This window comes from Dendrobates tinctorius, unplaced genomic scaffold (assembly GCF_039654945.1).
Source record: "Dendrobates tinctorius isolate UK_male_01 unplaced genomic scaffold, ASM3965494v1 ptg000049l, whole genome shotgun sequence".
Lineage (NCBI taxonomy): Eukaryota > Metazoa > Chordata > Amphibia > Anura > Dendrobatidae > Dendrobates > Dendrobates tinctorius.
The window spans coordinates 7,821,706-7,844,233 of record NW_027361717.1 but is presented as its reverse complement, the minus strand read 5'-3'; the positions used below and the strand labels follow the sequence as shown (position 1 = coordinate 7,844,233).

The following is a 22,528-nucleotide window of genomic DNA, read 5'->3' as shown; positions in this document are numbered from 1 at the left end:
CCTTGTGTAACATACGGTGTTGAAGCGGCCCTGAACACGGAGGGCAGAGAGAGATATCGCGGTGTACCGCGAGGACCGTCAGTCGGACGGTGTGAAATAAACTTGGACCTGTTGCACCCAGAATCTGCCTCATCGTGTCTCTGTATCATCTCTGCGCGGTAAGAAGTGGGATCACCCCCTATCACCCCCCAGCTCGGCACCCCACCATCGACACTACATTTGGCGTAGTCGGCAGGATCGCCGCCGCTAATACGCTATCTTCTGCGGCAGGCCTGCAACTGAAGGACTGAGGAAAACTTGGACTGCTCTATTTCGGATTATAAACACCTGTGGACTAAAAATTACTGACCTGTGGATTACAAATTGGGACGCTGTGTCGGATCTGTGTTGCTTACAGAGGATCCAAGGCAGTAGCTGATTCTGCCCAAGATGGCGGTATTACTTCAGCGCAGAGGAGAGGTCCGGGTGTTTGCAGTTGTTCAGAATGGACTGGGACCCCCTCCAACGTACCCCAAAAGGAAGCAGTATATGCCCGGAGACCGACGTTTCCATATATTGGACCCTGGCAGATGGATGGAAAGGTCTGCCAACGCCCCACCCAGCAGGAGGAGTGGCACAGAAGAAAAACTTGGCTGCGGCTGTCTGACGCCATTCGAGTGCTGCCCAACGGACGGTATGAGATGCTGCGGGTGTCGGGGCATCGGCCGCCTAGAGTGGCAATGGCGGCGAGAGATGGAGCTGCACCAGAAGTCATCTTCAGATTTACGGGCAGGCAGCGGGATGCTGAGCCGGGGAGCGGAGCCTGAGGGGAGTCAGCGAGAACGGCTGCCACCAATACCAGCAGAGGACTTCTCAGCGGAGCCCCCGAGTCCGGAGGGAAGGCCCGCAGGACAGTGGAGCAAGGAACGGAGGCTGCGGGGGAAACTGCGTGATGATGGAACGGAGGCCGCAGCGCCAGGGAAGGTGAGAGTACCCCCGGCCCTACCAGTGCCTCCGCAAGCGGCCCCCACCATTCTGCTGCAGCACGCGGCCCCCTGCGCACCGGAAGGCCTAGTTACCACGGGCCCCGTGGTGTATGTAGAGCTGAGCGAGGTCTCCGCTCATGTCCCCGAACTACCCCGCCCGGAGTCACCAGTGCAGAGCTCACCCAAAGAAGACGCTGCTGCGCTTCCCCTGCTAATAGCAGCTGCATCGTTGAAATCGGCCGTTACTCCGGCTCTGTTGGAAGTAGTGGATGCGGCCTGTCCTGAGGCCGCGGTTATGCCGCTGCTGGAGTCGGCTGCGACCGATTTAGCGGGCCCTGTGATTCCAGCCCCCGAGGACCCGGTTCTCCCCATTTGCCACCTGACCCCAGCGGCTGCTGGGCCGCAGAAATCTTCGGCCGTTTCTGTCTTGCGGTCTTTTTCAGCGGAGTCCCGCCCACCGGACTCCAGGGCCCGTGCTGTTCCCTCCGTGTGGGAAGCGGAGGTGATCAGGAAGAAAAAGGCCCGGGAGCAGGAAGTGTGGAACCTGCTCCACACTCAAGGAGAGGCCGTCATGGTAAAGAAGAGGACTTGAATGGACACCCTCAGTATCCCCGTGGAGCCCTCACCTCTGTCCATTGAGAGTGGTATAGACTGTCAGGAGTTCGATGCACCGTTGTGCAGATTATAAGGACAGTTGCATTTAGAAAAAAAGTTTTGTTGTTGTTTAACTGATGCAACTATTTTCTCTCTCTCTCTCTTTCTTTCTTCTTTCTATGTTCTTTATATACGAAAATATGTTTACCTGACAGAACGGGGATACGGAAAAGTGGAGGAGTGTCCAGGTCCAAGGAAGGGGGGGAGGAAGAAAGAGGAAATGCAATGTTATGTTATATTTTGGTTTTAAAAGTAAGAGAAAATGGAAAAAAAAAAAAAAAATTATAAAAAAATGGGTACTTGTGCTATTATAAAGTTGTATGATGTATAATATGCCAAGTAAAATGCAACAGGTCCGGGTTAAGGGAAGGTCTGCGGGACCAAAGGAAAGTGTGAGATCCGGTAGGGATCTAAGAGTTGAGGTCTGGGAGACCGGGACGCCGACCATGACATGGAATTGAAAGAAGGAAAATGAATGGGAAGATGTGAGAAAGACAGCCGTCCTAGGTCAGGTCCCCGACACCACGGACACCCCTGAAGAAGGAAAGGCGGGCGCCGGCAATGATCTGGTAGGTGAGTGGCCTCGATCATGGCGTACCGGATAGTGAAAGGTAACAGTAGGGGAGAGTAGGGGAAAGATACACACCGTAGAGAGAATACGGGTGTACCTTGCCCAATTTGAAAGACGTTGTCATGTGGCGTGCGCGCTGGTGAGTAGCAGTAGGCTGCTCAGAGCATAGTGCTCCCAGTGTGGTTCGGCCCCCGCAGATAGTGGGTTTGGCTCAACTTCTGGTCCGACAACAGAATGTAGGTGTAGATTCAGAACGACGAAGGCAGGGATGACGATTGTCGAGGACGACAATGGACAAAGGAAGGGGGAGTGTAGGGAAGGTGACCTGACGGACGGACGGACTAGTCAGAGTGAAGAAAGATAGGTTTGCACAGTGTAGGTAGGAGACAGTGATTACAGTGGGGAAACAACTAGAAAAGTGTAGTGGACGTGCAGTACCTTGGGATGACCATTAGATGGCAGGGTGGAGTGTGAGCAAAGGACTTTACAGCAGCTTAGGGCTTTAGAAACCGTTGGTCATGGGGGGCGTGGTGACAGTTAGAGTGACAGTTTCAAGGAACCGGGGGAGTTATAAATACTGAGGGAGGGTTCCAGAAGGTTCCAGTCCCCAGGGGGAGCCCAGGTGACAGGAGGACTTCGCCAGTCTGTGTGCCCTGAGGAGAATCCGACCAAGGGGACTGAGGAGAGGAAACGTCAGGGGGGTGGTCCTGACAGGGAAGGACCGCAGCAGAGACAAGGCTCTGGGTGGAAGACACCGTATGTGTAACGACGAGACTGATTAGTAAAGTGCTGTTGGTGTACGGGCCTAAGGCGGCCACAGTAACCGAGCTGTCAGGATTGTCACAGTGTGAGACGGGACGTGACGTGTAAGTACGTCCCTTGTGTAACATACGGTGTTGAAGCGGCCCTGAACACGGAGGGCAGAGAGAGATATCGCGGTGTACCGCGAGGACCGTCAGTCGGACGGTGTGAAATAAACTTGGACCTGTTGCACCCAGAATCTGCCTCATCGTGTCTCTGTATCATCTCTGCGCGGTAAGAAGTGGGATCACCCCCTATCACCCCCCAGCTCGGCACCCCACCACCGACACTACACTCATCTCTTGTTAAAGGGAATATAATAATTTACTAAAAGAGGCTTGTCAGGATTAGGCAGGGGCATATCTACAGTAGGTGCAGGAATTGCAATTACATCCAGGCCCTGGATCCTGGAAGGGGGTTTGAAAAGGACCCTTTGGTCCATATGAAAAGAATATTGTTACAATTATCATTATTATTACTAGTATTATTATTATTATTACTAATTATAATAATTACTCATGATATTTGGGACTCTGTTGCAGATTTTGTATTGGGGCTGAGGAGCTTCGCGTTATGCAACTGGGATTAGAAGTGGTACAAGCCCAATTGCACAAACACAGTACTGTGGAAAGCAGAAAATAATGCTACCACAATGCAGAAATAGCAAGCTATATGGTGACTAATAATACAGCACCCTAACAATACCATAAACAAAGTGTCCAAATAAGGGCTCGCTCAGCATATACGGTACATTGGACGAGCACTAACCAATTTTCTATCAGATAGTACTCAGCGCAATGTTACTCAATACCGCAGAGCTGATGCACAAGTTTCTTTTCACTGACAGACTCTATGGATGCATGGAAAACATCAGACTGAGTGCATCCCATTTCTGCGATCTCGCAGAATGGAGAAGATGGAGAAATGTGCTACGGTTCTCTTATCTGAGAGAATTGGTTCGCGCAATGCTGACGATCAGATTATTCTCTGATCGGAGTTTGATCAGAGTGGCATTTTCATAATTGGGCCGATTCAGTCATATGAGAGAATCTACCGCTGTCTGACCAAAGCCTAACATGTCCAAATATAATGTCCTGAGTTTCTACAACAACCATCATAGACTTGTATTATAAATCATCCTGAAGAGGCTGATGGGAGTCGTTGGATGGTGAAGACCTCAATGCATTTCTCTATTTTGCCCTCCATAAAATATGAAGGGGAACAAATAACTAAAGTGCATTAGCCATGCTGTCTGTTATACAACATAGTTGTAATAAAGTGATGATCGAAGTGATGGATAGCTACAATAGTTGAGGACATAGCAGAATGGAGATGTAGGATCAGATCGGGTTTTGCATAGAATCATAGAATCATAGAATCGTAGAGTTGGAAGGGACCTCCTGGGCCATCTGGTCCAACCCCCTGCTCAAAGCAGGATTCGCTAAATCATCCCAGTCAGATGTCTGTCCAGCCTCTGTTTGAAGACTTCCATTGAAGGAGAACTCACCACTTCTCGTGGCAGCCTGTTCCACTCATTGATCACTCTAACTGTCAAAAAGTTTTTTCTAATATCTAATCTGTGTCTCCTCCCATTCAGTTTCATCCCATTGCTTCTAGTCTTTCCTTGTGCAAATGAGAATAAAGTTGATCCTTCTACAATGTGACAGCCCTTTAGATATTTGTAGACAGCTATTAAGTCTCCTCTCAGTCTTCTCTTTTGCAAACTAAACATTCCCAAATCCTGCAACCTTTCCTCATAAGACAGGGTTTGCAGACCGTTCACCATTCTGGTCACTCTTTTCTGAACTTGCTCCAGTTTGTTGATGTCTTTTTTAAAATGTGGTGCCCAAAACTGGACACAATATTCCAGATGAGGTCTGACCAAAGAGGAGTAGAGGGAAATAATGACTTCACGTGATCTAGACTGTATGCTTCTGTTAATACATCCTAGAATTGCATTTGCCTTTTTTGCTGCTGCATCACACTGTTGACTCATATTCAGTCTGTGATCTATTAGTATACCCAAGTCTTTTTCACATGTGCTGTCACTTAGCCCTATTCCTCCCATTCTATATATGCTTTTTTCATTTTTATTGCCCAGATGTAGTACTTTGCATTTCTCCCTGTTAAAAACCATTCTGTTAGTTGCTGCCCACTTCTCCAGTTTATTTAAATCTTTTTGAATCCTCTCTCTCTCTCTTCTCTAGTATTAGCTATCCCTCCTAGCTTTGTGTCATCAGCAAATTTAATCAGTTTACCCTCAATTCCTTCATCTAAATCGTTGATAAAGATGTTGAACAATACAGGGCCCAGGACAGAGCCCTGTGGTACCCCACTTGAGACATTCTTCCAACTGGATGTGCAGCCATTTACGACCACTCTTTGGGTCCGATCACTAAGCCAGTTATGAATCCACCTAACAGTTGCCTTGTCCATTCCATACTTAGTCATTTTTTCAATAAGGATTGTATGAGAGACTTTGTCAAATGCTTTGCTGAAGTCAAGATATACTATATCTACAGCATTTCCTTGATCCACCCAATCAGTGATACTGTCATAGAAGGAAATTAAGTTAGTCTGACATGACTTATTAGTTACAAACCCATGCTGACTCTGTTTAATCACTTCATTCTTATCCAGGTATTGACATACATGTTGTTTAATAATTTGTTCAAAGATCTTTCCTGGTATAGAAGTCAGACTCACCGGCCTATAGTTGCCTGGGTCCACCTTCTTCCCCTTTTTGAAGATAGGAACAACATTTGCTCTTCTCCAGTCTTCTGGCACTTCTCCCGTTCTCCAAGAATTTTCAAAGATTATGGAGAGGGGTTCAAAAATTTCTTCTGCTATCTCCTTCAGTACTCTGGGGTGTAATTCATCTGGACCTGGAGACTTGAATTCATTTAGGTTAGCTAAGTGTTTCCTCACTATCTTTCTGTTTATAGATATCCTGGATTCTTCTATTCCCTTAATAGGACAGTGAATAACAGTTGATGTTACATTTCCTTTCTGAGAGAAAACAGATGCAAAATAGGAATTTAAAAGTTCAGCCTTCTCAACATCCTGTCTTACCATTTCATCATTTTCATCCTGTAAAAATCCTATAGCATCTTTGACTTTTCTTTTACTTTTGACATATCCCCAAAATCCTTTATTATTGCTTTTGACATCTCTTGCAAGCCTCAATTCATTTTCAGCTTTAGTAATCTGATTTGTGCCCTGCAGGTTCTGCAGACAGCATTATATTCTTCTTTAGATATGCCTCCCTCTTTCCATTTTATAAACATTTTTTTCTTCCTTTTTAGCATGTGCTTAAGTTCTGTGTTCATCCATCCTGGTTTCCTTAAATGCTTCCTATTCTTCCCTCTTTTCGGAATTGTTAACAACTGTGCTTTGAGAATTTCATTTTTCAAGATTTCCCATCCCTCCTGGACATTTTTGTCTTTTAGGATATCCAGCCATTGGATCCCTCCAATTCTCTTTCTGAATCCCTTAAAATCTGCCTTTCTGAAATCTAACCTTGACGTCTGAGTCTTCACAGGTCTTCCGTCTCTAGTTATCCAAAATTCTAAAATACCATGGTCGCTACCTCCTAGGGTCCCAGCCACTTTTACCTCCTCAACCATTTCCTCCCTGTTTATAAGGATTAGATCCAAGGTAGCAGTTCCCCTTGTTTTCTCCCTTACCTTTTGGAAGATAAAGTTGTCAGCAAGAGAGGATAAGAATTTCCTTGACCTGTTAGTTTTGCCTGAGAGAGATTCCCAACAAATGTCTGGATAGTTGAAATCTCCCATGACAACTATGTCATATTTTTTGGAGAAATTGGCCATTTGATGCATAAAGAGTTCATCCATATCTTCAGCTTGCACAGGCGGCCTGTAGTAAATGCCTGCAATGGTGTCCTTTCCATTGTTCTGTCCTTGTATTCTTACCCAAACAGTTTCCACAGAACTCCCAGTCTCTGAAGCTTCAATCTCTGTGCAGATATACTTGTTTCTAACATACAATGCGACACCCCCTCCTCGTTTATCAAGTCTGTTTCTTGCAAATAAGTTGTATCCTTCTAGTCTTGTATTCCAATCATGTGTATTGTCCCACCAAGTTTCAGTGATTCCAATGACATCATATTTCTTTTCCTGTGTTAGTAGTTCCAATTCTCCTTGTTTGTTGCCCATGCTTTGTGCATTAGTATAGAAACATTTTAGTTTGTGATTGGTTTCTCTTTCTCCAATATTTTTATTAATTAGATTCTTTCGTCTTTGTTCTTCCTTTCCACTTCTAATAGCAGAGTTCTCAATACCATTTGTCAGGTGTATGGCTTTTTCTGGTCTTTTGCTTCCCTTCCCATGTTGTTCTAGTTTAAAGCTCTCCTTACAAGTGTAGCAAGGCGACTTCCAAATACATGCTTTCCAGTCTTCGTAAGGTGCACCCCATCTCTAGCAAGTAGTCCATCGTATAAGTAGTTCACTCCGTGATCCAGAAATCCAAATCGTTGCTGACGGCACCATCGACGTAGCCAGTTGTTCACCTGCAGAATCTTATTCCACCTCCTTGTTCCATGGCCATCCACTGGGAGGATGGAAGAGAAGACCACCTGCGCTCCCAGTTCTTTCACTTTCTTGCCTAAGTCTTCAAAGTCTCTGCAGATGGTTTCCAGGTCGTTTCTTGCAGTGTCATTTGTCCCCACATGTAGTAGCAGGAATGGGTAGTCATCTGTAGGTCTGAAGAGTCCTGATATCCTGTCAGACACATCTTTAATTCTTGCACCTGGAAGACAGCACATTTCTCTTGAAGTTATATCCGGTCTGCAGATAGCGGCCTCTGTTCCTCTCAACAGGGAATCCCCCATGACCACCACTCTCCGTTTCTTCTTCACAACATTTTTCTTTCTCCATCCGGGAGGACTCTGAAGGCGTACAAGGTTGTTGTTTGTTGGCAAAGTCTTATCCTGATGTATTTCTTCATCGTTTTCCTGCGTGAGAGCCTGGTACTGGTTCCTGAGCAGTATGGGTGCTGACTGCCTCCTGATCCTCCTGCTTCTCTGGGTCACATGTCTCCATTCCTCTGTTTCTTCAGGTGCACTTCGAATTTCTTCTCTTTCTGTAACATGAAGAGATAATTCTGCTCTGTCTAAGAACTCTTCACCTTCCTTAATGATCTTCAACGTAGCTAACCTCTCTTCGAGATTTTGCAACTTTTCCTCCAACAGGGACACAAGCTTGCATTTGTGGCATGTGAAGTTTGGCTTTTCCACTGGTAAATCTGTGAACATGTAGCAAGAAATGCAGCTCACCAAATGGCTCCTGGCCTCTTCCATCTTGAGATTTCTTAAAAACGATGAAAGATGAGCCAAAATTCGGCGCGCGGTTTTTTTGCATGGGGCAATGAATATGTTTATGGGTTTCAGACCACCTTATAAAAATGGGTTTTCAAGGTTTCCTCAAACTGGGGAGCCTTTACATTCCTGAAATCAAAGTTTTAAGCTCTTGAGAGTCTGCTTGAGGCAATGGTGACAGTCGTGTATGTGAAACATTGTGTCGTTCACGATACTTTACTTCTAGAAGGTGGAATCAATGCGCTGCTGTTAATACGTTACACAACACTGACTCGCATTCTCTGGCTATCTGTTCTCAGCGTAGTGGGGCTACATTAAAAGAATGTAGTGGAGCAATCACCCACTGCATGCACCAAATGCAAACCACTGTATGTAACACACAGAGTATTCATAGCACTCCTTCAAAAAAATTTATTTTTTTCACCCATAACACGAAAGCACGGATAATAATCTAACTTTTAGCACAAAATTTTAAATTTGACCCAAATTAGTTGATGCAAAAATGAATACACCCCACTTTAAAAACTACTGTGGCTCGGATTTCGTATCCCCTCCATGATTTTTATGGACATTGCTGAGTCTTCTAGCCATGAAATGAACAAGCTGGAGACATATTGCAACGTCTTCCTTTGTGGACGGAACCCATGTATGCCATTCCTCTGCAGCATACGCCGTATTGTGGCGTGGGAAACTCTCACCCCGGTTTGGCCCTCCACTTTATTTGCTAATTGCAGCGAGCAGACATGTTGATTTTATTCAACCTTTCTCATCAGAAGTCGCTTCTCTTTAGGTGTTAACGTCTGTGGTCAGCCTCTCTGTGAGATGGTTGCAGTTCCATCTTTGTTACATTTCTGTATCACTTTTGCTCCATTATTCTGACTGATGGGTAAATCAGTAAATCCCATGTTGTGGGAGTATTCTGTAGTATTGTATCCCATAGAAAATAATGATTCTGAAAGGAAGGGGTGTACTCATTAATGCTGGAGGCATACATTTTGTTAACCAATCGTATAGGAAGGTGCAGAAGACTACACTTTTCTATAAAGTTTGAAAGTAGCTAGACCTATATGTATTTGCCTAGTCAATAATTAAAAGACAAGACCCGGACAAGTAGCCACGTCAGTAATCAGTAATCTAGCATTGATCACATAGACCAATGAATGATTGACTGCAGGGGTTCAGCACGGTCTCTGATGGAAGAGATGGCAAACGAACTGGTGACATGAATGGCAGTATGAAGGAGTATAATGTGGCTTTTTTTTGTTTTTAGATCCATGCTTAGGTCGTAGGACTATATATCTTAGGCCTATTTTGCATATCAGTGTTCCACTGTGCATACTTAGTCCATTATGCAAAATCTGACTGAGGATCTCCTGTCTCAAACTTGACAGTCTCATAGGCACATCTGAGACTGTCAAGTCTGGGTCAGCAGACTGTGGCTAGACTATTCATCGCATCGAGTATAGACTGTAAGACAAGAATGTGTGAAACATTGAACAGCACTCAGATGCCATCTGGGTTCTGTCTGCTTTTCATGGATTGAGAGGAGAAGCTTGAGAAACCTTTTTTTTCCCAACTGAGAAACACTAATTAAACTCTACCCAAACTGTGATGGTAAAAACTGACACTCTGACCAAACTCTGATGGTAAAAACTGACACTGACCAAACTGTGATGGTAAAAACTGACACTCTGACCAAACTCTGATGGTAAAAACTGACACTGACCAAACTCTGATGGTAAAAACTGACACTGACCAAACTCTGATTGTAAAAACTGACACTGACCAAACTCTGATGGTAAAAACTGACACTGACCAAACTGTGATGGTAAAAACTGACACTCTGACCAAACTCTGATGGTAAAAACTGACACTGACCAAACTGTGATGGTAAAAACTGACACTCTGACCAAACTCTGATGGTAAAAACTGATACTGACCAAACTCTGATTGTAAAAACTGACACTGACCAAACTCTGATGGTAAAAACTGGCACTGACCAAACTCTGATTGTAAAAACTGACACTGACCAAACTCAAGGTAAAAACTGACAATGACCAAACTCTGATGGTAAAAACTGACACTGACCAAACTCTGATGGTAAAAACTGACACTGACCAAACTCTGATTGTAAAAACTGACACTGACCAAACTCTGATGGTAAAAACTGACACTGACCAAACTGTGATGGTAAAAACTGACACTCTGACCAAACTCTGATGGTAAAAACTGACACTGACCAAACTGTGATGGTAAAAACTGACACTCTGACCAAACTCTGATGGTAAAAACTGACACTGACCAAACTCTGATTGTAAAAACTGACACTGACCAAACTCTGATGGTAAAAACTGGCACTGACCAAACTCTGATTGTAAAAACTGACACTGACCAAACTCTGATGGTAAAAACTGACACTGACCAAACTCAAGGTAAAAACTGACACTGACCAAACTCTGATTGTAAAAACTGACACTGACCAAACTCTGATGGTAAAAACTGACACTGACCAAACTGTGATGGTAAAAACTGACACTCTGACCAAACTCTGATGGTAAAAACTGACACTGACCAAACTGTGATGGTAAAAACTGACACTCTGACCAAACTCTGATGGTAAAAACTGACACTGACCAAACTCTGATTGTAAAAACTGACACTGACCAAACTCTGATGGTAAAAACTGGCACTGACCAAACTCTGATTGTAAAAACTGACACTGACCAAACTCTGATGGTAAAAACTGACACTGACCAAACTCAAGGTAAAAACTGACAATGACCAAACTCTGATGGTAAAAACTGACACTGACCAAACTCTGATTGTAAAAACTGACACTGACCAAACTCTGATTGTAAAAACTGACCAAACTGATAAAACGCTGATAAAAAAAACGCAGTGAAACTCACTCCATTTTTTGCATATGATTGAAATCACTGGTGTCTGAATGAGCCATAATACATATATGTTAATATATATAATCTCTCTCTCTCTGTATATATATTTTCTCATTCAGACACCAGTGATTTCTCTCATACGCAACAAATGGTCTGAGTTTCATATATATTGTATATATATATATGCCTTTCCACAGAAGCATTTTGCAGTTATATTGTATATTCTTGTTTTCTGTGTTGCCAGCTTATGTGCTAGAGTTAATATAGACAAGAGTGGATGTATGTCAATCACCTCTGGTCTGCTCCGATAGTTCAGAACTGATGTTTGCACAGCCGGTGACTTTGTAGCTTCACATGCACTTGCTTTACAATGTGAAGGGTAATTTCAAAGAGAGTAGATCTTAAAACTTCTGTCACTGATGTCTTAAGATACACAATTTTTTATACTCTTTACTTCATTCTTTGTCCAAAACATAAAGGGAATATGTGTGAAGGGCAGACATGATACGGGGACTCTATTCATCTTGAACATGTCACTGCATCAAAATCTCTGATTGTATTATTGGCACTGTGACTTGAATAGATGATACGACAGAGGATGTCCAATTATGTTACATTCCTTTATTTGCCAGAAAGGACCATTGACTGTACTGTGGTCACAGGGTATCCTTCTGCTAGAACCCATTTGTTCATCATTTCCCCTCCAGTGCCCCCACTGGTGAAATTGTGAATTACAAATTCTCAAATAAAGGTTTTGTCCAAAGTTTTTTACTAAATTGCTATAAAATAATTAAAAAAACCTTATACTTACCTTTCTAATCCAGTGACCTCATGCTAAGGTTTCTGTGATCCTCCTCCTGTTGTTGTTCTCATGCGTGTGGTGATACTGCTTCAACAAGACTTGTGACCGATCACTGATTTAAGCCTTTTTGAATTAATAAACTGATGATGTAATGCTCCATCAGTGTAGGGGTAGTCCTAAACTAGAAAAAACTTGAATGAGGAACAGGCGAGGATCCTGAATGAGGAATATTCTGTTTTAACTCAAAAATTAGCACAGGATAAGTGATAAATGTATGATCGGCTTAGTTTGTCCACCAGGATTCTACCCAATCAGGAAAGTGAGGTCTTATGTCCACTGTGTTAAGGAATGGTATGGCCCATGCCTGACTACTCTCCATTCAATGTCTATGAGAGCTTTGACCTACTACCACTTCATTCACATTGGACTTTAGGACCAGATTCTTAGGATAGGTGGTAGTTTTAGTGGACAAACTTCCAGAGATAAAGATAGAAGTATATCAATATTTTAACATTAAGTAAATTATTATCGAATACATAAACTAACATTTTCACAATATTTGTTCTAGTGACCTTGCTCGATTCTATGTCTGCATTGGGAGACCTGGGATGGGTGGCATATCCACCAGAGGGGGTAAGTTTTTGAGATTCTATACTTTTGGTCTACTTTAGTGGTACAATCATTACATAAGGATGTAATATGCAAAGTCTATAATGGGTGCATTCTATCGTATAGGCACCATTACATTTTGGAGTGGAATGGGATAGTTATAATGGGATAAGATTAAGATTATAAAATCTAATTAGAATTGAAGAAATGCTATTATGTAGTTTATGTTAATAAATCCTGGTAAGAGAAAAATAATTGTTTAATCGGGCATGCTTAAATACCATTTACATAAAATGTTCTTGTACAAAGGATTGTGACAGGCACTCAATTGAAACCAAAATCTAGTTAGTATTTTCAGACTTAAGGAGATGATGCTAAAATTTTAAAATCTTTGTAATTTTAATTTCTGGAGCAAAAACTGTGTCTTATGCATTAAATTGGAGGAAAATTAGGATTCTGATTGGTCACACTAGACCAAGTCTTGAAGTTTCTACTAATCCTAAATCCATAATTTGGTTCAGTTGCTAAACTAAAATCTGTATTTCTGACTTCTTTAGAGTATTTTAGTTTTAAGGGTTATTTACATCATTAAGAGCTTTCACGTATCCATAGGAAAGGAGATAACTTGCTGATCAATGGTGGTCTGATGGCGGGGAATCCTGAGAATGGGACTCTGAAATGCTCCTTTGGAATGTGGTACAGTTCTCAGCTTTTTTCGACAGGCCCACAGAAATTGAATAGGAGATGGCATGCATGCACATTTCAGAGCCGCATCTCTGTCATTTAAGTAGAGTCAAACCCAAACCGATCTGCAAGTTATCACCTATCCTTTGGGTAACCCTTTGAGTTTTAAAATGGACTAAGTTTAATTTCATAGGTTTTATCTATTTTTTTTTATACTTGACCCATCTATTAGTCAACATCAGAAGCATATCCTCTAAATAGAAAATGGTTAGATGTTAGCTATGGAAAATGTTTTATTAGTGTTCCTTAAATGTTTTTCTGTTTGACAACAGTGGGAAGAAATCAGTGTAATGGATGAAATAAACACCCCAATGAGAACCTATCAGGTTTGCAATGTCTTAGAGATCAACCAAAATAACTGGTTGAGAACTAGCTGGATCCCAAGAGGAGGTGCTCAACGTGTCTATATTGAAATCAAGTTTACCTTGCGAGATTGTAACAGCCTACCCGGAGTATCGGGCACCTGCAAAGAGACCTTTAACATGTATTACTATGAGTCAAACTTTAGCAACCTTCGACACATTCCTGAGAACCAGTTCATTAAAATAGACACTATTGCTGCAGATGAGAGTTTCACCCAAGTGGATGTTGGAGACAGAGTCATGAAGCTAAACACAGAGGTCAGAGACATAAGCAACTTATACAAGAAGGGCTTCTACTTAGCGTTCCAAGACGTTGGAGCATGTATCGCCCTGGTATCTGTCAGGGTCTTTTATAAAAAATGTCCATCTACAGTCCGTAATCTGGCCCTGTTCCCAGACACGGTCACTGGAGGAGACTCAGCTTTGGTGGAAGTTAAAGGATCATGCGTAAATAACTCGGTGGAGTTTGATGCACCCAAAATGTACTGCAGTGCCGACGGAGGGTGGCTGGTGCCTATTGGCCGATGTTTTTGTAAACTGGGCTATGAAGAGAAGAAGAATGGATGTCAACGTGAGTAAAATGTCTATATTCTTACAGTATAAGCTTTTTGGTATTAGCTTTGTCATTCAAACCATATTGGGCCATACTTTAGCAAAGAGAATATTTCTTATTCTCTCCCTTCCTCGTGTGTATTAAATTTCTTCTTATATATTAGTAGTAAATCATTTTCTTTCTTCTTATGTTGCCCATTTGATAATACTGTCTCGAAAATTAAGTTTTTATATTTTTATTTTATAGGTTAAGGATTACCTACAATGGTTCTGTTATCGTTTGTAATATTCTCGATTGTACCTGTGGTTGATACGTTGACATTTACTCCCTGCAGTGCGTTTTCTCATGTAGAAATATAGAGAGGTTAAAGGGGTCATCCACTTTTGGAGACTTTTTTGAATTTTTAGCTAAAAATAATTTTTGTCATTGAATTTCATTTATAGCCATTGTGTTGTATTTCTGGCTGCAGAATCATTTAACTGACAATCTCACCGTAAACTCATTCTGACAATGGAAGAATTTCTAACTTTTATTTGCCTTATTCAGAGCTCCTCTCAACTGATTTTTTGACTGCAGATCACATCAATGTTAAATGTATAGGGTAACTAAAAACCTTAATGAAACCCAATAGCAAAATATGATTTTTGTTATAGCAAAAAAATACATGCTTTTAGAAAAAAAAAGTCCCCAGAGATGGACAGCCCCTTTAATGATAAATCCCTGGTTGACTTATGTGGATGTCATAGGTGTTGGCTCTTTTTACCAACAGCTTACAATGGTCTAAAACCTCAAAAGGAGTAGCGTTCACCAGTCCTCCATTTCTCCCATGGTAACTTGTCCCAGGTGCCCGACCTATTTTTGTGGAGCTTTGTGATTGGAGACGGCAGTAGACCCTTTTATCGCGTAGCGTGGACTCAAAAGGCAAAAATGTTGACAACTACCCCGTAAAACTTGCTTTAGTCTATCTTATATGAAAATCATCCTGGCCTCCAGTAGGCTCAGTCCAGATTGTGTCTATGTCCACTTTCAGGGGAATTTATTCAGGAGTTATTCGCTCAACAGCGTGCACGGTCTGTAAGAATACTGAGGCATCTGTCCACCATTAGCACTCACTGTAAAGAAACCTATTCAGCATGGTATTCATTTCTTTGCAGTGTCCCTCTTCATTGGAAATTGCAGCCTACGTTAAACAAATACAATGCAGGCACTTACAAGATGGAGGCCGGAAAAACACATTTTTGACCTTCGTCTTGTGAATAGTCTACTATGACAACTAGACAGTATACGTTCAGAAACGCTCCCGACATATACGGTACGTTAGGTTCACAGACGCAGAGTGCACCTGGCCTTAAAGTTATGCCATAAGTGAATTACTGCATAAAACCTCATGAAACAAATGTCTGAACTAATTATTGATATAAACTGTTTGTATAAAGTTATTAGATTTCTCTTGAGTCATCATCAATCATGAAGATGTAGAAATCTGTATCCACCGGCGTGGAATGCTATCAGCAAAGCACATGACCAACACTTGGCTCTCTCATTAAGAATGTATGAATCAGAAGAGTGCATGATTGATTGACCACCGTTCTATTCACATTGGACTCTGAAGTTCTCAAAATCTTGGTTGTCCCAGTGGTCAGACACCAAGAAATTCAAAAATTATTCTATATCCTATAGTTAGGGGAAAACTTCCAAACTTGAAAACACCCATTTAAACAACTCTGGTAAAATTAATGTTGTGCTATGGAGTGTGGACAACAAAGGCAGTATTTCTTTAGACAGTGACGATACATTTGCCCCATTGTGTGAAACCACCCATAAGCTGGGGTAATAAGGTTTTTCTTACCAAAACTGTACTTTTTGCCTCACTTTTTCTGTGAAGGGAATAGGTGCTGAAAATGAACATGTCAAAATTTAGGCACCGATAACCATTATTTCAGGTACGTCAAGTACAAGGCCCCTGGGGTTTGCCTCTGTGACATCTAATTGTCCCATTATTGGCACTTGTATGTTCAAGATGACCTAAGAAATCTAATTCCAATATATTAGCACACCATTTAAACAATTAGTCCCTGGCACATTATTATGAAATGTTCTCTGCATTGTAGCCAGAGCAAAATCTTTCTCATGAAAATGCACTAAAATCAGTAAATAATTGGATAAAATGAAGCCCAAAGTTAGCTGAGATAGAGGGTGTAATTGATACCTGTCTGGAAAAGCACTTGGAACAATTGATTTATTTGACTTTAAACGTAGCTGTATTCTCATATCCATTACCGGAGATTAAAATGAGCAATGATTAGAGGCCAGCAGCCGTACTTCGGAGCTGTAGTTCAACTATGGAGCGCAGATCCGTCTTATCATGTGAGGAAAATGTACATTTCAGAATTTATTGGACTTAAGAACTTTCCTGTTTGGATGTCATTTACCTGAGCATGTTATAGTTCACGCTTTAAAGGGAGCTTATCACCAGAAAAACCACTATTAACCTGCAATTATGGGGTTAATCTGCAGATTAATAGCATTATTATGCTGACAGCGCCTATACATAGCGATATGCTGCAGGGAGAAAATTTCCTTTATTTATCCCTGTAGCGTTCCCATATCAGTCACGAGGATGGCGCCAGCCCCGATTCAGTCACTGATCTTAGTCTACAGAGCAGCGAGCAGCAGCTGTAACCGCGCCCCCCTATGTTATGGCGGCTGTCAGTCTTGGCGGGATTACAGCCACTGCTCTGTATACTCGGAGTGGTGACTGAATGGTGCTGGCACCACCTCCGTGACTGAAATGGGAATGCTACCGTGGTAAATCATGATATGCTATACTGACGCTTCATTTCATGGGCTGGGCTAGTCTCTGAGCTCTGAACCCTGAGTGATGAATGCAATGACAGTGCGTTCTCTGTCGCTCAGATCAGCAGTAACAAGTTGCAAAACAAACACATTGTCAGAATACCCAATGTGCAGAGACTAGTAAACGTCACTTGTGGGGGTGGCACTGTTCTCTGCACACCGTGTATTGTGACAATGCGCTATATTGTCGGCTCGTTACTACTGATCTGAGCTGGCAATAGCGTGCACACTGTCAATGCGCACATCGCACAGGGACTAGCCGAATCCCTAAACTGAGCGTCACTGATGATGCTTTGTTTCAGGGAGGGGACAGTGGCGGTAGCCTCTGCCTTGTGATGATGCTTTGTTTGAGTATTCCCAACATGCACTGGGATTTTCAAAGGCAGCGTCATTAAAAAGGAAGTGGGAAAAAAAAATGAAAAGCAGTTAGATTAGGGTAAGTGTAATTAGGTGACAGTAGGGAAGTATATTTGAAATATATTTTGGTTATGGCATTAAATAGATAGAGATTTAGGAAGAAAATTAATTTGGACTTTGGATCACATCTTTAATAAAAATTATTTAAAAAATGGAAGTTGCACCATCCATACGACAGAAAAAAATTAATCAACCGCATCTTAGTTTTTTGTCTAGAGCGAAAGATTTGGGAGTGCAACTATGACCAGTCCCTTAGGCATACGCAGGCTCAGTATTGACAGCTCTGAGCTCTGTCTATTTTTTTGACGGATCCATTAGAATGGGCAGACCAAAACAGGGCATGTCTCTTTTTTTTCTTTGCAGACCATCGATCGACAAAAATAGCAGACAATAAAAAAAGACTATTGACTATACTGTAATGTGTAGAGTTGAGCGATACCGTCCGATACTTCAAAGTATCGGATCGGAATGGATCGGCCGATCTTAAAAAAAAGTATCGGTATCGCCGATTCCGATACCGGAAGTCCCATTCAAGTCTATGGGACTTCCGGTATCGGAATAAGAAAAATCCTGTTTTTCCCTTGTACAGCCTCTCTGGGGTCTGTACGGGCCTTTCGGGGGGCTGTGCCGGCCTGCCAGGGGGTCTGTGCAGGCTCCGGTGGTCTGTGCCGGCCTGCCGGGGGGCTGTGCCGGCCTGCCAGGGGGGCTGTGCAGGCTCCGGTGGGCTGTGCCGGCCTGCCGGGGGGCTGTGCCGGCCTGCCGGGGGGCTGTGCAGGCTCCGGGGGGCTGTGCCGGCCTGCCGGGGGGCTGTGCAGGCTTCGGGGGTCTGTGCAGGCATCGTCCGATGGGACTACAAGTCCCATCGGGCGATACCTGCTACCATGACAGTGATTGACACATTAGCCAATGATGGGACAGTAGTAGTCCCATCATCCGGCTAATGTGTTGAATGTAAAAAAAAAAAAAAAAAATTACATGCTACATACATACAACATGCATACTACATACATGCTACATTCATACTACATATATACTACATGCAACATACATACTACATGCAACATACATACTACATATATACTACATGCATGCAACATGCATACTACATATATACTACATGCTACATACACACTACATATATGCTACATACATACTACATATATACTACATGCATGCTACATACATACTACATACATACTACATATATGCTACATACATACTACATGCTACATACATACTACATATATACTACATGCATGCTACATACATACTACATGCTACATACATACTACATATATACTACATACATACCACATACATACTACATACATACTACATACATACTACATGCTACATACATACTACATATATACTACATGCATGCTACATACATACTACATGCTACATACATACTACATATATACTACATACATACTACATACATACTACATGCATGCTACATACATACTACATATATACTACATACATACTACATACATACTACATGCATGCTACATACATACTACATGCTACATACATACTACATATATACTACATGCATGCTACATACATACTACATGCTACATACATACTACATATATACTACATGCATGCTACATACATACTGCATGCTACATGCATGCTACATACATACTACATACATACTACATGCTACATACATACCACATATATACTACATACATACTACATACAATACATTCATACAATACATACATAGACATACAGTACATATAACATAGAGTAACATACTTACCAATACTTGTCACGTTGTTCCCCGAAGCCATTGTCTTTTACGGAATAAATATTAACATAACAAACCACAAAAATACTCACCCACGATCCGAAGCAGTCCACGAGTGTGTCCCACGACGATCTTGGGTAGAGAACTGCAGCATCAGCTGTTGCTGCCGTTCTCTACGGGCTGCAGGAATCCAATGACGGAAGGTAGGTATCCTTCCGCACTGTATTCCTCCGCCACTTAAAAAAAAAAAAAGTCCCTAGTCTCACTTTATGCCATTGCTGTGTGGGAAATTCCCACGCAGCAATGGCATAAAGTGAGACTAGGGACTTTTTTTTTTTTAAGTGGCGGAGGAATACAGTGCGGAAGGATACCTACCTTCCGTCATTGGATTCCTGCAGCCCGTAGAGAACGGCAGCAACAGCTGATGCTGCAGTTCTCTACCCAAGATCGTCGTGGGACACACTCGTGGACTGCTTCGGATCGTGGGTGAGTATTTTTGTGGTTTGTTATGTTAATATTTATTCCGTAAAAGACAATGGCTTTGGGGAACAATGTGACAAGTATTGGTAAGTATGTTACTCTATGTTATATGTACTGTATGTCTATGTATGTATTGTATGAATGTATTGTATGTAGTATGTATGTAGTATATATGTGGTATGTATGTAGCATGTAGTATGTATGTAGTATGTATGTAGCATGCATGTAGCATGTAGTATGTATGTAGCATGCATGTAGTATGTATGTAGTATGTATGTAGTATATATGTAGTATGTATGTAGCATGTAGTATGTATGTAGCATGCATGTAGTATGTATGTCGTATGTATGTAGTATATATGTAGTATGTATGTAGCATGTAGTATGTATGTAGCATGCATGTAGTATATATGTAGTATGTATGTAGCATGTAGTATGTATGTAGTATGTATGTAGTATGTATGTGGTATGTATGTAGTATATATGTAGTATGTATGTAGCATGTAGTATGTATGTAGCATGCATGTAGTATATATGTAGTATGTATGTAGCATGTAGTATGTATGTAGCATATATGTAGTATGTATGTAGTATGTATGTAGCATGCATGTAGTATATATGTAGTATGTATGTAGCATATATGTAGTATGTATGTAGCATGTAGTATGTATGTAGCATGCATGTAGTATATATGTAGTATGTATGTAGTATGTATGTAGTATGTATGTAGTATGTATGTAGTATATATGTGTTATGTATGTAGTATGTATGTAGTATATATGTGGTATGTATGTAGTATGTATGTAGTATGTATGTAGCATGTAGTATGTATGTAGCATGCATGTAGTATGTATGTAGTATTTTTTTTTTTTTTTTTTAACATTTAACACATTAGCCGGATGATGGGACTACTACTGTCCCATCATTGGCTAATGTGTCAATCACTGTCATGGTAGCAGGCATCGCCAGATGGGACTTGTAGTCCCATCGGACGATGCTTGCACAGACCCCCGGACATCAGCACAGCCCCCCGGCAGGCCAGCACAGCCCCCCGGCAGGCCGGTACAGACCCCCACAGGGTGCACAGACCACCGGCAGGCCGGCACAGCCCCCCGGCAGGCCAGTACAGACCCCCACAGGGTGCACAGACCACCGGCAGGCCGGCACAGCCCCCCGGCAGGCCGGTACAGACCCCGGGCAGTCCACACAGCCCCCCGGCAGGCCGGCACAGCCCCCCGGCAGGCCGGCAGAGACCCCCGGAAGGCCCAAAATGACGGCGCATCATGATGCGCACACACCGCGCATCATGATGACGTCAGGCTGTCAATCAACTTTGAACTTCCGATTCCGATGCCGACTTCCGATATTGAAAAAATATCGGAAGTCGGTATCGGAATTCCGATACAGCAAGTATCGGCCGATACCCGATACTTGCGGTATCGGAATGCTCAACACTAGTAATGTGTCTAGCTTTAAAAAAATATATAACAGACAGTGAACAAAAATGAACTAACTTTTTAGGGGCATATAAGAATTGTAATTCATCCTCTAGTAAACACTGGTTCTCATCAAAAAGCCACACTGTACATAGGCATTAGGTGTTTCTCAATGGACCCTACTGGTTAATCCCAACAGTCCTTCATTTTCTCTTGTTCTAACAAAAGAACATAGGAGAGAAAGAATTGTAAAGAGAACCTGTCTCCACATCTGACATATGTGTTTTAATTAATACTGGTATTCAAAAAGAATTACCGTAATGATTCCAGAGCATGTTTTCTCATAACTCTTTGTAATGTTGTTTCTTTGTTATCCCTTCGAAATATTTTCAATAAATTGATAACTGGGTGTTAATATTAGTTTGTCCCAGGGGCCTGGCTCTTCACTGTCTGCACTGATTGGCACAGTATAAGACTATGTAAGGCACACACTCACAAGTGTTAGCACCTAGTTGGCATTTTATTAAAACATTTGAAGGAGGAATAACAGAGGAACAGCGCTGTGCACAATTGTAAGAAAATATGCTGCAGAATTTTTACAAATGAGGAGTACAATAATGCACATATATAGATGTCTCAGGAAAGCCTAAAGGACCTCTAGGACCTGCTGCCATGAACATAAGAAGCACATATCTAAGGAGTGCTTCAAGGGCCTCTAGGACCAGCTACAAAGAAAATAAGAAGTACATATCTCAGGAGAGCCTGAAGGACCTATAAGACCTGCTACGATGAAAATAAGAAGTACGTATCTCAGGAAAGCTTAAAGGACCTTTAAGACCTGCTACCATGAAAGTAAGAAGTACATATCTCAGGAGAGCTTAAAGGACCTTTAAGACCTGCTACCATGAAAATAAGAAGTACATATCTCAGGAGAGCTTAAAGGACCTCTAAGACCTGCTACCATGAAAATAAGAAGTACATATCTCAGGAGAGCTTAAAGGACCTCTAAGACCTGCTACCATGAAAATAAGAAGTACATATCTCAAGAAAGCTTAAAGGACCTTTAAGACCTGCTACCATGAAAGTAAGAAGTACATATCTCAGGAGAGCTTAAAGGACCTTTAAGACCTGCTGCCATGAAAATAAGAAGTACATATCTCAGGAGAGCTTAAAGGACCTTTAAGACCTGCTACCATGAAAATAAGAAGTACATATCTCAGGAGAGCTTAAAGGACCCCTAAGACCTGCTACCATGAAAATAAGAAGTACATATCTCAGGAGAGCT

The 22,528-nt window shown here is 42.1% G+C and overlaps 1 protein-coding gene across 5 annotated transcripts in view; it reads left to right on the top strand.

The window, feature by feature from the left end:
* LOC141091106 (ephrin type-A receptor 3-like) overlaps positions 1-22,528 on the top strand; it is a 409,334-nt gene that overhangs the window by 102,927 nt on the left and 283,879 nt on the right. For all 5 annotated transcript variants that reach the window (XM_073576465.1, XM_073576466.1, XM_073576463.1 and 2 more), the window contains 2 exons: positions 12,594-12,658; positions 13,651-14,311. In XM_073576465.1, coding sequence (XP_073432566.1) covers positions 12,594-12,658; positions 13,651-14,311 — 726 coding nt within the window. The remainder of the gene's footprint in view (positions 1-12,593; positions 12,659-13,650; positions 14,312-22,528) is intronic.